A 16,019-nucleotide genomic window follows, 5' to 3' on the forward strand; every position below is an offset into this window, starting at 1 on the left:
TCCGAAGTCAAGGATCGGTAGGATGGTCAGTTTTACGAGGGCATGTTTGGCAGCATGAGTGAAGGATGCTTTGTTGCGAAATAGAAAGCCGATTCTAGATTACATTTTGGATTGGAGATGCTTGATGTGAGTCTGGAAGGAGAGTTTACAGTCTAACCAGACACCTAGGTATTTGTAGCTGTCCACATATTCTAAGTCAGAACCGTCCAGAGTAGTGATGCTGGACGGGCGGGCAGGTGCAGGCAGCGATCGGTTGAAGAGCATGCATTTCGTTTTAATTGCATTTAAGAGCAGTTGGAGGCCACGGAAGGAGACTTGTATGGCATTGAAGCTCGTCTGGAGGTTAGTTAACACAGTGTCCAAAGAAGGGCCAGAGGTATACAGAATGGTGTCATCTGCGAAGAGGTGGATCAAAGAATCACCAGCAGCAAGAGCGACATCATTGATGTATACAGAGAAGAGAGTTGGCCCAAGAATTTAACCCTGTGGCACCCCCATGGAGACTGCCAGAGGTCCGGACAACAGGCCCTCCGATTTGACACACTGAACTCTATCTGAGAAGTAGTTGGTGAACCAGGCGAGGCAATCATTTGAGAAACCAAGGCTGTTGAGTCTGCCGATAAGAATGTGGTGATTGACAGAGTCGAAGGCCTTGGCCAGGTTGATGAATACGGCTGCACAGTAATGCCTCTTATCGATGGCGATTATGATATCGGTGCACCCATGACCAGCTCTGAAACCAGATTACATAGCGGAGAAGGTACGGTGGGATTCGAATTGGTCGGTAATCTGTTTGTTAACTTGGCTTTCGTAGACCTTAGGAAGGCAGGATAGGATAGACATAGGTCTGTAGCAGTTTGGGTCTAGAGTGTCTCCCTCTTTGAAGAGGGGGATGACCGCGGCAGATTTCCAATATTTGGGAATCTCAGACGATACGAAAGAGAGGTTGGAACAGGCTAGTAATAGGGGTTGCAACAATGTTGGCAGATAATTTTCGAAAGAGAGGGTCCAGATTGTCTAGCCCAGCTGATTTGTAGGGGTCCAGATTTTGCAGCTCTTTCAGAACATCAGCTATCTGGATTTGGGTGAAGGAGAAATGGGGGATGCTTGGGCGAGTTTCTGTGGGGGGTGCAGGGCTGTTGATCAGGGTAGAGGTAGCCAGGTAGAAAGCATGGCCAGCTGTAGAAAAATGCTTATTGAAATTCTCAATTATAGTGGATTTATCGGTGGTGACAGTGTTTCCAAGCCTCAGTGCAATGGGCAGCTGGGAGGAGGTGCTCTTATTCTCCATGGACTTTACAGTGTCCCAGAACCTTTTTGAGTTTGTGCTACAGGATGCAAATCTGCTTGAAAAAGCTAGCCTTAGCTTTCCTAACTGCCTGTGTATATTCGTTCCTAAATTCCCTGAAAAGTTGCATATCACGGGGGCTATTCGATGCTAATGCAGAACGCCACAGGTTGTTTTTGTGCTGGTCAAGGACAGTCAGGTCTGGAGAGAACCAAGGGCTATATCTGTTCCTGGTTCTACATTTTTTGAATGGGGCATGCTTATTTAAGATGGTGAGGAAGTCACTTTTAAAGAATAACCAGGCATCCTCTACTGACGGGATGAGGTCAATATCCTTCCAGGATACCCGGGCCAGGTCAATTAGAAAGGCCTGCTCACTGAAGTGTTTTAGGGAGCGTTTGACAGTGATGAGGGGTGGTCATTTGACCGCAGACCTATTACGGATGCAGGCAATGGGGCAATGATCGCTGAGATCTTGGTTGAAAACAGCAGAGGTGTATTTGGAGGGCAAGTTGGTTAGGATGATATCTATGAGGGTGCCCGTGTTTACGGATTTGGGGTTGTACCTGGTGGGTTCATTGATAATTGTGTGAGATTGAGGCATCAAGCTTAGATTGTAGGATGGCCGGGGTGTTAAGCATGTCCCAGCTTAGGTCACCTAGCAGCACGAGCTCTGAAGATAGATGGGGGCAATCAATTCACATATGGTGTCCAGGGCACAGCTGGGGGCAGAGGGTGGTCTATAGCAAGCGGCAACGGTGAGAGACTTGTTTCTGGAAAGTGGATTTTTAAAAGTAGAAGCTCGAATTGTTTGGGTACAGACCTGGATTGTAAGACAGAACTCTGCAGGCTATCTCTGCAGTAGATTGCAACACCGCCCCCTTTGGCAGTTCTATCTTGTCGGAAGATGTTACAGTTAGGGATGGAAATTTCAGGGTTTTTGGTGGTCTTCCTAAGCCAGGATTCAGACATGGCAGAGTGTGCTAAAGCAGTGAATAAAACAAACTTATGGAGCAGGCTTCTAATGTTAACATGCATGAAACCAAGGCTTTTACGGTTACAGAAGTCAACAAATGAGAGCACCTGGGGAGTAGGAGTGGAGCTAGGCACAGAGAGGAAGAGGTTCCTCAGCAGAGGAACAGAGGAGGAGTAGGATAAGGGTACGGCTAAAGGCTACCAGAACTGGTTGTCTAGTACGTTCAGAACAGAGAGTAAAAGGAGCAGGTTTCTGGGCGCGATAGAATAGATTCAAGGCGTAATGTACAGACAAAGGTATGGTAGGATGTGAGTACGTTGGAGGTAAACCTAGGCATTGAGTAATAATGAGAGAGATATTCTCTCTTGAGACGTTTAAACCAGGTGATGTCACCACATATGTGGGAGGTGCAACAACACCATTGGTTAAGGCATATTGAGCAGGGCTATAGGCTCTACAGTGAAATAAGACAGTAATCACTAACCAGGACAGTAATGGACAAGGCATATTGATATTAGGGAGAGGCATGTTTAGCCGAGTGATCATAGGGATCCAGTGAGTGGTTGGGCTGGCTGGTGACACGGCGATTCAGACAGCTAGCAGGCCGGGGCTAGTAAGCTAGCAGAAGGGCATTAGAGGGACGTCGCAATGGAGGAAAGTGTGTTTCAGCCTCCACGTGCGGTGACATCGATAGACCAGTCGTGATAGATTAGTAGGGTTCCGAGTAGCAGAGGGGTCCAAGTCCAATTGGCAAAATAGGTATAGTGGCCCAAGAAATTGTCTGATGGATCTATTCAGCTAACAGTCCAATATGCTCTAGACAGCTAGCGGGCCGGCTAGCAGGCTAGCAGATGGGCATTCAGGGGACGTCGTGGCGTAGGGGCCAGTTGAATACCCCCTCGAGCAGGTTACGTCGGTAGTCCAGTCGTGAAGGATCGGTGGGGTTCCGTGCCCCGTACTGGCTGATTGGCCTCTTCAGCTAGCCGGGAGAATGGGCCTAGCTTGGGCTAGCTCCAGGCTAATTGGTGCTTGCTTCCGGACAGACGTTAGCCAGGGGTAGTCACTCAGATTGCAGCTAGTTAGCTGCGATGATCCAGGTGAAAAGGTTCAGAGTTGCGGTAGGAATCCGGGGATATGGAGGGAAAATAGGTCCGGTATGCTCTGGTTTGAGTCGCGTTGTACAAACTGGCGAGAACTTTCCGAGCTAAAGGTTAGCTGATGACCGCTAGCAGTGGTTAGCTGACTACTGACTCTGGTGTTCAACCTTCCCAAGTTCTCTCACGTCACCCCGCTCCTCCGCTCTCTCCACTGGCTTCCAGTTGAAGCTCGCATCCGCTACAAGACCATGGTGATTGCCTACGGAGCTGTGAAGGGAACGGCACCTCCATACCTTCAGGCTCTGATCAGGCCCTACACCCAAACAAGGGCACTGCGTTCATCCACCTCTGGCCTGCTGGCCCCCATACCTCTGAGGAAGCACAGTTCCCGCTCAGCCCAGTCAAAACTGTTCGCTGCTCTGGCACCCCAATGGTGGAACAAGCTCCCTCACGACGCCAGGACAGCGGAGTCAATCACCACCTTCCGGAGACACCTGAAACCCCACCTCTTTAAGGAATACCTAGGATAGGATAAAGTAATCCTTCTAACCCCCCCCTTAAAAGATTTAGATGCACTATTGTAAAGTGGTTGCTCCACTGGATATCATAAGGTGAATGCACCAATTTGTAAGTCGCTCTGGATAAGAGCGTCTGCTAAATGACTTAAATGTAAATGTAAATACTAGCTAGTAGCTAGTGAGCTGGCTAGCTTCTGTTGGGGGATTCCGGTTCCGTGGTAAATAAAAATACTTTAGAAAAAACAGATCCACACCACATTGGGTGAGGCGGGTTGCAGGAGAGTATTTTGAAGTTGAGGTTTAGAAAAATATAAAAAAGATATGCGAAGAAAAGATATAAAGAGATATATACATGGGACACGACAAGACGAAGGACAAAGACGTCTGACTGCTACGCCATCTTGGATAGAAGAAAACTAAAAACTAAAAATAAACTTTTTGCCTCTTTAATCAGAACAGAGGTTTTCAGCTATGCTAACATAATTGCAAAAGGGTTTTCTAATGATCAACTAGCCTTTTAAAATGATAAACTTGGATTAGCTAACACAATGTGCCTTTGGAGCACAGGAGTGATGGTTGTTGATAATGGGCCTCTGTACGCCTATGTAGATATTCCATTAAAAATTTGCTGTTTGCAGCTACAGTAGTCATTTACAAAATGAACAATTTCTGCACTGTATTTCTGATAAATTTTATGTTATTTTAATGGACCAAAAATGTGCTTTTCTTTCAAAAACAAGGACATTTCTAAGTGACCCCAAACTTTTCAACGGTAGTGACCATGCAACTTAAAAGTTTTTATCACAATTTGATTTGAAATCTTTTGGACATCAGAGCAATCTTGAGGGATTCCTATTTGAGTCAGAAAAGGATTGAAATTGGTTGCTGCGGAAAAAGGAGGAGGTCAAAGGGGGGGTGAGTGTAACCGATGTGAAATGGCTGGTTAGTTAGCGGTGGTGCGCGCTAATAGCATTTCAATCAGTGACGTCACTCGCTCTGAGACTTGAAGTAGGGTTTCCCCTTGCGTTGCAAGGGCTGCGGCTTTTGTGGCGCAATGGGTAACGATGCTTCGGTGGGTGTCAGTTGTTGATGTGTGCAAGGGTCCCTGGTTCGAGCCCGGGTTGGGGCGAAGAGAGGGACGGAACCTACACTGTTACATTGATGCTGTTGACCCGGATCATTGGTTGCTGCGGAAAAGGAGGAGGTCGAAGGGGGGGTGAGTGTAACCGATGTGAAATGGCTAGTTAGTTAGCGGTGGTGCGCGCTAATAGCATTTCAATCAGTGACGTCACTCGCTCTGAGACTTGAAGTAGGGTTTCCCCTTGCGTTGCAAGGGCTGCGGCTTTTGTGGCGCGATGGGTAACGTTGCTTCGTGGGGTGTCAGTGGTTGATGTGTGCAAGGGTCCCTGGTTCGAGCCCGGGTTGGGGCGAGGAGAGGGACGGAACCTACACTGTTACATTGCAGAAAGACTATCCAACTGACAAGCTCTCAGAAAAAAAAAAACTATTGGAACCAAGACTTAAAAATATCAGATATTTTTTTTAAAATTTAACCTTTATTTAACTGGGCAAGTGTTACGTTCCCCAGTTTCTGTGTTGTTGTGGGTTTATGTGTGTTTCAGGAAATGGCTTCCTGAAGTCCAAAGCAGCGGATTGGTCAGCCCCATTGCTAATTGGAGTTCTGACCCCGCCCTCTCGTCAGGGAATACAGCTGTCTTGAATTACAGACTCCTTCTGCAGCAGGATATAAGCCAGTGTTCCTTTGTTAAGATAGAGAGTGCTTCTTGGTATGTCCTGTGTTTTGTTGTTGGTTTGTGTGAATTTTTGTAAAGCATTTTTATTTTTATTTTTTTAGCTGGTCCTGCTGATGTTTGTGTATGGCATAGGACTTTAAGTTTATATTATTCTGTTTTTATCCCCAGGGGGGAAGGAGTGCTTAGGCAAGAGGCCTGCAGGCATACATATACCCGTAGTATGTACTATGTCTATGCACACTAGGTAGACCTGGGCGGACCATCCCCTGTATTTTGATTAGTGTGCTAGTTAGATAAGTTGTGGGTATGTAGGAGAGGGGGGCTCTTTTACTTTCTTTGCTTTGGTTCCCTTTCCACCAAATTACTGTGTGAAGGAAATAAATTACCTGTAAACAGTAAAATTCTCTGTCTGTCATCCTCACAACACTCCCAGTGGAGTGAAAGAGGTGAGTGTAGCAGGGTGTTGCGTTACACCTCCAAGAGGCGTGCGTAACAGAAAGTTGGTTAAGAACAAATTGTTATTTACAAAGACAGCCTAGGAACAGGGAGTTAACTACCTTGTTAAGGGGCAGAACAACAGATTTTTTTACCTTGTCAGCTCAGGGATTCGATCTAGCATGTGTGAATAATACTTGTTTGCTATCTTTAACTACAAATGCAATTGTTAAATTACGTGCCTGGTTGTTTTAGCCACTGAAAATGACATGAACCTTCCCTCTAGTCATGATTGGTTGAGATAATGGATGTGCTGGACATGCTGAGAGATTAGTTCGGATTGGTCTACCATGTAGCAGGCTTCTGTCTAACATGAGCTTCTCATTATGTGTAGGTAATTCTTTTTAACGCAGCTTTTTTGAAGGATATAAAGCACTGCAAAACTGTTGATGCTCTCCACTTTCTGGAGGACTGAGGTTTGAAATCAGTGGAATGCCCGATGGAAGCAGAGTATGATAGCTAAGGAGATGGCGTTTTGATTGCAAATATGTGGAGCGAGTCAAAAAGAAAGAAGGCTGTTGTATAAAACACCTCTCTCCGAATTACATCTTCAAACTAAGGGCAACCATGGCATCCCTGACAGAGGGAGAAGCATTCATCCATGTATACGGGCAAAAGAGTCTAGCTAGCTACATTTTCTGATATGTCTCAAATTTTGTCCAAGTTGGTGTACTGTTATCTAGCTAACGTTAGTTAGCTGCCCTTACGAAAAAAGATTGGAGACAGAGTGCAGTCTAACAGCAGTATGTTGCAAGTACTGTGTCCATTTTTTTTTTTTATTACAGTCATTCTGCAGTGTAACTGGGGTTACAGTGCAGTGCATTGCAGTTATTCTGCAATTACTGAATTACTGCGTCCAAATTACCAGTTTCAAAACTGTAATCTTTTTTTGTAAGGGTGGCTGGCTCGCTAGCTAACATTGTCTATGATCTTAATTTATTCCTACTTAGATTTGTGTGTAATTTGTTAGGTATTACTGCACTGTCGGAGCTAGAAGCACAAGCATTTCGCTACACCCGCAATAACATCTGATAATCACGTGTATGTGACCAATAAAATATGATTTGATTTGACTTTCTGTATCCTGTGCATGTGACAAATCAAAGTTGATGTAGTGTGGGTTTACCAGAGACGGTAATGTGTAGAACAATATGACCTGCACCAACGTCAAATTGGGATATAACATTAGGCCAACAAGGCAGTGTCCAAGTTCTAAAATTCTCAGCTAGAATGCCCTGCTTTTCTTTCATCACACTCTCAACCATAAGCAATTTTTTTGTAATTAGTTCACCATTAACTTGTAAATGATGTTATTTATAAGTTAAGACATTGTCAGCTATATGATATGGTCATTATTTGAACTAGCTAGCCAGCTAATTTAGCGCTAGCTAGCTAACAAGCTACAAATGAACCAAGACATTGTTTCAAAATTTGCTAGATTGACAAATATTACATTTTTAAATGGATGGGTTTATTGGTGTTAAAATACACCAGTTATGCTATTTAGGACCAACATGCTGCTGATATAATGCAGCCTGTCATTTTTGTGATTAGACTTTTTCATACTGAGATTAACTTTGATGTTGGATGACATTAGAATGTTCATGATGTAACTGCGACAACTGTCTACAGACATGTCAATAGACGTAGTATAAACCATCCTTTAGTCTTAATCTTTGGTTGTTTAGTACACTACCGCCTCACATGTGAATGCTTAAAGATATGGGTGGGAACGATGCTGAATGGGTGTAGACAAAGAACTCTCCAGTAAGTGCACAAACATTCAAGGGCCATTTTCTTAAAAATGGGGTTGCAAGTTTATCAACTTTCAAAGCATAATTACTTTCCCATTGTTCCTCAACTGTAGTGTATGATATACTATTTTCTAGCTCTGAGTCTCTACTTTTATCCAATGCAAAAAAACACAATTTCAAATATTGCCACATAAGATCGAGTCGGTCGGTCAAATTCTACAGCATAACGGCGAAGTCATGTGTTGAGTGTAAAACTAACAATGACTCAATAATCCATGGCATTCTATTGAAATGGATTACCAGCTACGTCTATCAACAGAACATTCTATTGAAATGGATTCCCAGCTACGTCTATCAACAGAACATTCTATTGAAATGGATTCTTGCATAGTGGAGTCTTTTGTTAAGACATGTATCTAGCTAGCTAAACAATGAACCATAATCCCAACTCATAACGTTACTACCCTGCATAAATCTGCAGGTAGCTAATTTACATTAGGCTATAGCTAGCTAACATTAGGCTATAACTAGTCATTGTTCCACCATTGGCACCCCAATGGTGGAACAAGCTCCCTCACGACGCCAGGACAGCGGAGTCAATCACCACCTTCCGGAGACACCTGAAACCCCACCTCTTTAAGGAATACCTAGGATAGGATAAAGTAATCCTTCTAACCCCCCCCCCCCCTTAAAAAATGTAGATGCACTATTGTAAAGTGGTTGTTCTACTGGATATCATAAGGTGAATCCACCAATTTGTAAGTCGCTCTGGATAAGAGCGTCTGCTAAATGACTTAAATGTAAATGTAAATGTAAGATCATACACGTAACGTTAGCTAGCAAGCCAGCCAGCTAATGTTAGCTAGATAACAGTACACTTTAACTTGAAATGAAACCACATTCTGCCAAAATTAGAAACGTGTAATATCTGAAAATGTAGCTAGATAGACTATCTCACCCGTAAACATCATCGATGGACAGTGTATCCTGTCAGATGCCACGGTTGCCCTTAGTTTGAATATGTAATCCGGAGACAGGTGTTTTCTACATCTCCTTAGCTATCATACTCGAATTCCACTGATTTCAAAATTCGGTCCTCCAGAAAGTGGAGAGCATACACGTAACGTTAGCTACTGAGCCAGCCAGCTAACCTTAGCTCGCTAACAGTACACTTTAACTTCACATTAGGCTTATACAGTTTTACTACACGATACATTTAAAAAAAAAGCAGAGTTAGACAGGATTACCTAGACATACTGACCGGCTCAAATAGACATTTACGTTCATTTTACATTTTAGTCATTTAGCAGACGCTCTTATCCAGAGCGACTTACAGTAGTGAATGAATACATTTCATTTTTTTTTTCCCTGTACTGGTCCCCCATGGGAATCGAACCCACAACCCTGGTGTTGCAAACACCATGCTCTACCAACTGAGCCAAATGGGACCCCAGAAGCGTGCTATATGGCAGACCAATCCAAACTCATCTCTCGGCACGTCCAGCCCACTCATTATCTCAGCCAGTGTCGGATTTAGGTATAGGCAACATGGGCCGCCAAATGGCGGCATCTCTCCGGGGTGGCACGGGGTGCCTGAACAAAAAAAATTGGAATGGGGACATTTGCGCGATCGGTTTTCTATCGCTCATTTGCGCGTCACGTCAATGATATGTCCCCGTGTGGGACTGTGGGTCAATTAACCTTGTTGGAGTGGGCGCCCTGATTCTAGTTTGTTTGCTAGGCAGGCTACTGCCTGGGAAGGTCTCCCACTCAGAAGTACGAGATGTGGAGAGGGGCGGGGGTAGGTTGACCTCAGGTCTCCCCATTGGAAGCCCGAGGTAGGAGGGCGGGGGTAGGTTGACCTCAGGTCTCCCCACTGGAAGCCTGAGGTAGGAGGGGCAGGGGGTAGGTTGACCTCAGGTCTCCCCTCTGGAAGCCCGAGGTAGGAGGGGCAGGGGGTAGGTTGACCTCAGGTCTCCCCTCTGGATCCCGAGGTAGGAGAGGCAGGGGGTAGGTTGACCTCAGGTCTCCCCTCTGGAAGCCCGAGGTAGGAGAGGCAGGGGAATCTATCAAATAGCGCACATCTAACTTTGTACAGTACTAATGCAATTAGTAAAATCAGTCACACTACGAAATGCTACCAAATAAACCACAGGTCATTCATAATACTGTGAATATATAGTTTCAAAGACATATTGTTGCATTTTTTTATGGTTTGTGCGAAATCGTTAACCTGGGCTAGGGGGCAGTATTAACACGGCAGGATAAAAAACGTACCCGATTTAATCTGGTTACTACTCCTGCCCAGTAACTAGAACATGCATATAATTATTGGCTTTGGATAGAAAACACCCTGAAGTTTGTAATACTGTTTGAATGGTGTCTGTGACTATAACAGAACTCATATGGTAGGCCAAAACCTGAGAAGATTCCATGCAGGAAGTGGCCTGTCTGACAAGTTGTTGTTCATCTTGGCTCTTTTTATTGAAGACTGAGGATCTTTGCTCTAACGTGACACTTCCTAAAATTGATTTTAAACAGCGGTTGACATGCTTCGAAGTACGGTAATGGAATATTTAGAATTTTTTTGTCACGAAATGCGCCATGCTCGTCACCCTTATTTACCCTTTCGGATAGTGTCTTAAATGCACGAACAAAACGCCGCTATTTGGATATAACAATGGATTATTTGGGACCAAACCAACATTTGTTATTGAAGTAGCAGTCCTGGGAGTGCATTCTGACGAAGAACAGCAAAGGTAATAACATTTTTCTTGTAGTAAATCTGACTTTGGTGAGTGCTAAACTTGCTGGGTGTCTAAATAGCTAGCCCTGTGATGCCGGGGGTCGCCGAGTGAGCCATACCAGCTAGAACCGCCACTGATCTCACCCAATCATGGCTAGTGGGAAGGTTGCTGACTTTTTCTGTGGTTAAACCAACTAAGCTTGTAATTTAACAATTTTATTTGTATTCACAGATGGCATACAAGTTTGTTATTAAGGCACATGAAAGTTCACATGTTCCAGAAAGCATTTCTGCCAAAAAACACATTTTGATTTAAAAAAAGTTGACGTTCAAACGGTTCTCCTGTGAAGTAGTGACTCGCGACATATGCCAAGTTTCCACATTTTTAAGTTTCAAATATTCAAAATTGTATATTATCTCAAATCAGGTCTACTAGCAGCCCCTACTACCAGCCCTACTAGCAGCCCCTACTACCACTACCAGCCCTACTACCAGCCCTATTACCAGCCCTACTACCAGCCCTACTACCCCTACCAGCCATATTACCAGTCATAATACCAGCCTTAGTATCAACCCCTACTACCACTACCAGCCCTATTACCAGCCCTATTACCAGCCCTACTATCAGCCCTACTATCAGCCCTACTACAACTACCAGCCCTATTATTAGTCCTACTATCACTATCTTCCTTACAAGCATCCCTACTACCAGCCTTACTACAACTACCAGCCCTGCTATCAGCCCTACTATCAGCCTTACTACAACTACCAGCCCTGCTATCAGCCCTACTATCAGCACTACTACAACTACCAGCCCTTCTATAAGCACTACAACAACAACAAACCACACTACCAGCCCTTCTACCACCACCAACCCCACCACCAGCCATACTACCACTACCAACCCCACTACCACTATCACCCCTACTACCAGCCATACTAGCATTACCAGCCCCACTATCAGCCCTACTACCAGCCCCACTGTCAGCCCTAACACCAGCCTTACTAGCACTACCATCCCCAATTTCAGCCCTACTACCAGCCCTACCACCAACCCTACCAGCCTTACTAGCACTACCAGCCCCACTATCAGCCCTACTAGTACTATCAGCCCTATTATCAGCCCTACTACCAGCACTACTAGTACTACCAGCCCTACTACCAGCCCCACTACCAGCCTTACTAGCACTACCAGCCCCACTATCAGCCCAACTAGCACTCTCAGCCCTACTACCTCTACTAGCCCTACTATGAGCCCAACTAGTACTCTCAGCCCTACTACCTCTACTAACCCCACTATCAGCCCTACTATCACTATCAGCCTTACTACCTCTACTAGCCCCACTATCAGCCCTACTACCTCTACTAGCCTCACTATCAGCCCTACTATCACTATCAGCCCTACTACCTCTACTAACCCTACTATCAGCCCTACTTGCACTATCAGCCCTACTACCTCTACTAGCCCCACTATCAGCCCTACTACCTCTACTAGCCCCACTATCAGCCCTACTAGCACTATCAGCCCTACTACCTCTACTAGCCCCACTATCAGCCCTACTACCTCTACTAACCCCACTATCAGTCCTAATAGCACTATCAGCCCTACTACATCTACTAACCCCATTATCAGCCCTACTATCAGCCCTACTATCAGCACTACTACAACTACCAACCCCACTATCCGCCCTACTAATACTATCAACACTACTACAACTATCAGCCCTACTACCTCTAGTAGCCCCACTATCAGCACTAACATCCCTACTACCAGACCTACTACCAGCCCTACTATCAGCCCAATGACCTCTACTAGTCCCACTAATAGCCCTACTACCAGCCCTACTATCAGCCCAACGACCTCTACTAGTCCCACTAACATCCCTACTACCAGACCTACTATCAGCCCAATGACCTCTACTAGTCCCACTAATAGCCCTACTACCAGCCCTACTACCAGCCCTACTATCAGCCCAACGACCTCTACTAGTCCCACTAACATCCCTACTACCAGACCTACTACCAGCCCTACTATCAGCCCAATGACCTCTACTAGTCCCACTAATAGCCCTACTACCAGCCCTACTACCAGCCCTACTATCAGCTCGACTACCAACCCTACTTAGAAGGAAAAACACTTTAAACAATGACATACAGGCTAAAATGAACTACATAACTCTTCATTGGTCTACTGAACACCACCACAGACAAATAGATTGTGTAACATATCAGCTAATTGATGGGATTTTAATGACAATATTATAGAGATCAGAGCATACCTCAGTGATGTAGTCCTTCCCATCCTTTCCACAGATGGCTTTGACTGCACAGATCTCTAGACCTCCAAAGATCTCTGAGCAGATGTCCACCCACTGCTTGTACCTGACAAGAGAGACAGGGTTAGCCCACAGAGCTAAAGACAACCACAGCTTGTTGCTGAGAGAGACAGGGTTAGCCCACAGAGCTAAAGACAACCACAGCTTGTTCCTGACAGGAGAGAGACAGGGTTAGCCCACAGAGCTAAAGACAACCACAGCTTGTTCCTGAGAGAGAGAGGGTTAGCCCACAGAGCTAAAGACAACCACAGCTTGTTGCTGAGAGAGACAGATTTAGCCCACAGAGCTAAAGACAACCACAGCTTGTTGCTGAGAGAGACAGATTTAGCCCACAGAGCTAAAGACAACCACAGCTTGTTCCTGAGAGAGACAGGGTTAGCCCACAGAGCTAAAGACAACCACAGCTTGTTCCTGAGAGAGACAGGGTTAGCCCACAGAGCTAAAGACAACCACAGCTTGTTCCTGAGAGAGACAGGGTTAGCCCACAGAGCTAAAGACAACCACAGCTTGTTCCTGAGAGAGACAGGGTTAGCCCACAGAGCTAAAGACAACCACAGCTTGTTCCTGACAGGAGAGAGACAGGGTTAGCCCACAGAGCTAAAGACAACCACAGCTTGTTCCTGAGAGAGACAGATTTAGCCCACAGAGCTAAAGACAAACACAGCTTGTTGCTGAGAGAGACAGGGTTAGCCCACAGAGCTAAAGACAACCACAGCTTGTTCCTGAGAGAGACAGGGTTAGCCCACAGAGCTAAAGACAACCACAGCTTGTTGCTGAGAGAGACAGGGTTAGCCCACAGAGCTAAAGACAACCACAGCTTGTTCCTGAGAGAGACAGGGTTAGCCCACAGAGCTAAAGACAACCACAGCTTGTTCCTGAGAGAGACAGGGTTAGCCCACAGAGCTAAAGACAACCACAGCTTGTTCCTGACAGAAGAGAGACATCACAATGTCAGTGTAACCAACCAGGTATCAAAACCTGGGTCGTTCACATTAATCAAGACGGTGTAAATCCACTGAGCTAAATCCTGGCCATTATCATGGGGAGCTAACACGAGTCTTCAGGTCTCAGGCAAGGTTACATATCACAAGCGCATAGTTCACTGAACCACCTCAGTTACAGCATGTGGACTACAGGCCCTCCAGTGAGCCTACAACTCTAAGATGAGCTACAGTGACTGATGAAACCCATTAGACTCAACCACACTGAGGCGACTCCACACCGACTGTACTGTATCTGCAGGCTACATAGTCTCACAAAGTATTTCCTCGAATGCCAAGAAGCCATATCATTATTCAAGTCCGCTGGTTTCAGACAAAGAGGAGGTTGGCTTCTTGGGAGGAGAGGAGGCAGGCGGAGTAGAGCAGCTTGGCCATCAATAATTCAGTCATTGTCTGCTAGCGTGATCTACTCAGAACCACCCTGGACAGAACACGCTCCACAACATCCAGGATTTGAGGGAAGTGCAAATCTCTCTGTATTGGGAATCTTTAAAAGGAGTAGAGTGGTGTTGCTAGCATTGTCTATAATTGACTTGGTCAGTGAAGAGCAGAGTAGAGTTGATAAAACCCTAACCCCTACATATACCAATAACCCTAACCCCTCCCTATAACCCTAACCCCTCCCTATAACCCTAACCCCTCCCTATAACCCTGACCCCTCCCTATAACCCTGACCCCTCCCTATAACCCTGACCCCTCCCTATAACCCTGACCCCTCCCTATAACCCTGACCCCTACATATAACCATAACCCCTACATATAACCATAACCCCTCCCCTAACCCTAACCCTCCATATAACCCTAACCCCTCCCTATAACCCTGACCCCTCCCTATAACCCTAACCCCTCCCTATAACCCTGACCCCTCCCTATAACCCTGACCCCTCCCTATAACCCTAACCCCTCCCTATAACCCTGACCCCTCCCTATAACCCTGACCCCTCCCTATAACCCTGACCCCTCCCTATAACCCTGACCCTCCCTATAACCCTAACCCCTCCCTATAACCATAACCCCTCCCTATAAACCTAACCCCTACCTATAACCCCTACATATAACCCTAACTCCTCCCTATAATCCTAACCCCTACCATTAACCCTTACCCCTACATATAACCCTAACCCTAACCCCTACCATTAACCCTAACCCCTACATATAACCCTAACCCCTCCCTATAATCCTAACCCCTACCATTAACCCTAACACCTACATATAACCCTAACCCTAACCCCTACCATTAACCCTAACCCCTACATATAACCCTACCCCTCCCTATAACCCTAACCCCTACCATTAACCCTAACCCCTACCATTAACCCTAACCCCTACATATAACCCTAAATCCTCCCTATAACCCTAACCCCTACCATTAACCCTAACCCCTACCATTAACCCTAACCCCTACATATAACCCTACATCCTCCCTATAATCCTAACCCCTACCATTAACCCTTACCCCTACATATAACCCTAATCATAACCCCTACCATTAACCCTAACCCCTACATATAACCCTAACCCTAACCCCTACCATTAACCCTAACCCCTACATATAATCCTAACCCCTACCATTAACCCTAACCCCTACCTATAACCCTAACCCCTACCTAGAACCCTAACCCCTACATATAACCCTAACCCCTACCATTAACCCTAACCCCTACCATTAACCCTAACCCCTACCATTAACCCTAACCCCTACCATTAACCCTAACCCCTACATATAACCCTAACCCCAACCCCTACCATTAACCCTAACTCCTCCCTATAACCCTAACCCCTACCATTAACCCTAACCCCTACCATTAACCCTAACCCCTACATATAACCCTAACCCTAACCCTAACCCCTCCCTATAACCCTAACTCCTCCCTATAACTCTAACCCCTACCATTAACCCTAACCCCTACATATAACCCTAACCCTAACCCCTCCCTATAACCCTAACTCCTCCCTATAACCCTAACCCCTACCATTAACACTAACCCCTACCATTAACCCTAACTCCTCCCTATAATCCTAACTCATGAATATAAACCTAAACCTAACCTATA

At 45.5% G+C, this 16,019-nt stretch overlaps 1 protein-coding gene across 1 annotated transcript in view; it reads right to left on the reverse strand.

Moving 5' to 3' along the window:
- The window catches only part of LOC106566274 (synapsin-2), a 223,019-nt gene that overhangs the window by 38,001 nt on the left and 168,999 nt on the right, over positions 1-16,019 (reverse strand). The window contains exon 9 of the mRNA XM_045692010.1: positions 12,908-13,010. Coding sequence (XP_045547966.1) covers positions 12,908-13,010 — 103 coding nt within the window. The remainder of the gene's footprint in view (positions 1-12,907; positions 13,011-16,019) is intronic.

The sequence above is a fragment of the Salmo salar genome, chromosome ssa12 (genome assembly GCF_905237065.1).
Source record: "Salmo salar chromosome ssa12, Ssal_v3.1, whole genome shotgun sequence".
NCBI lineage: Eukaryota > Metazoa > Chordata > Actinopteri > Salmoniformes > Salmonidae > Salmo > Salmo salar.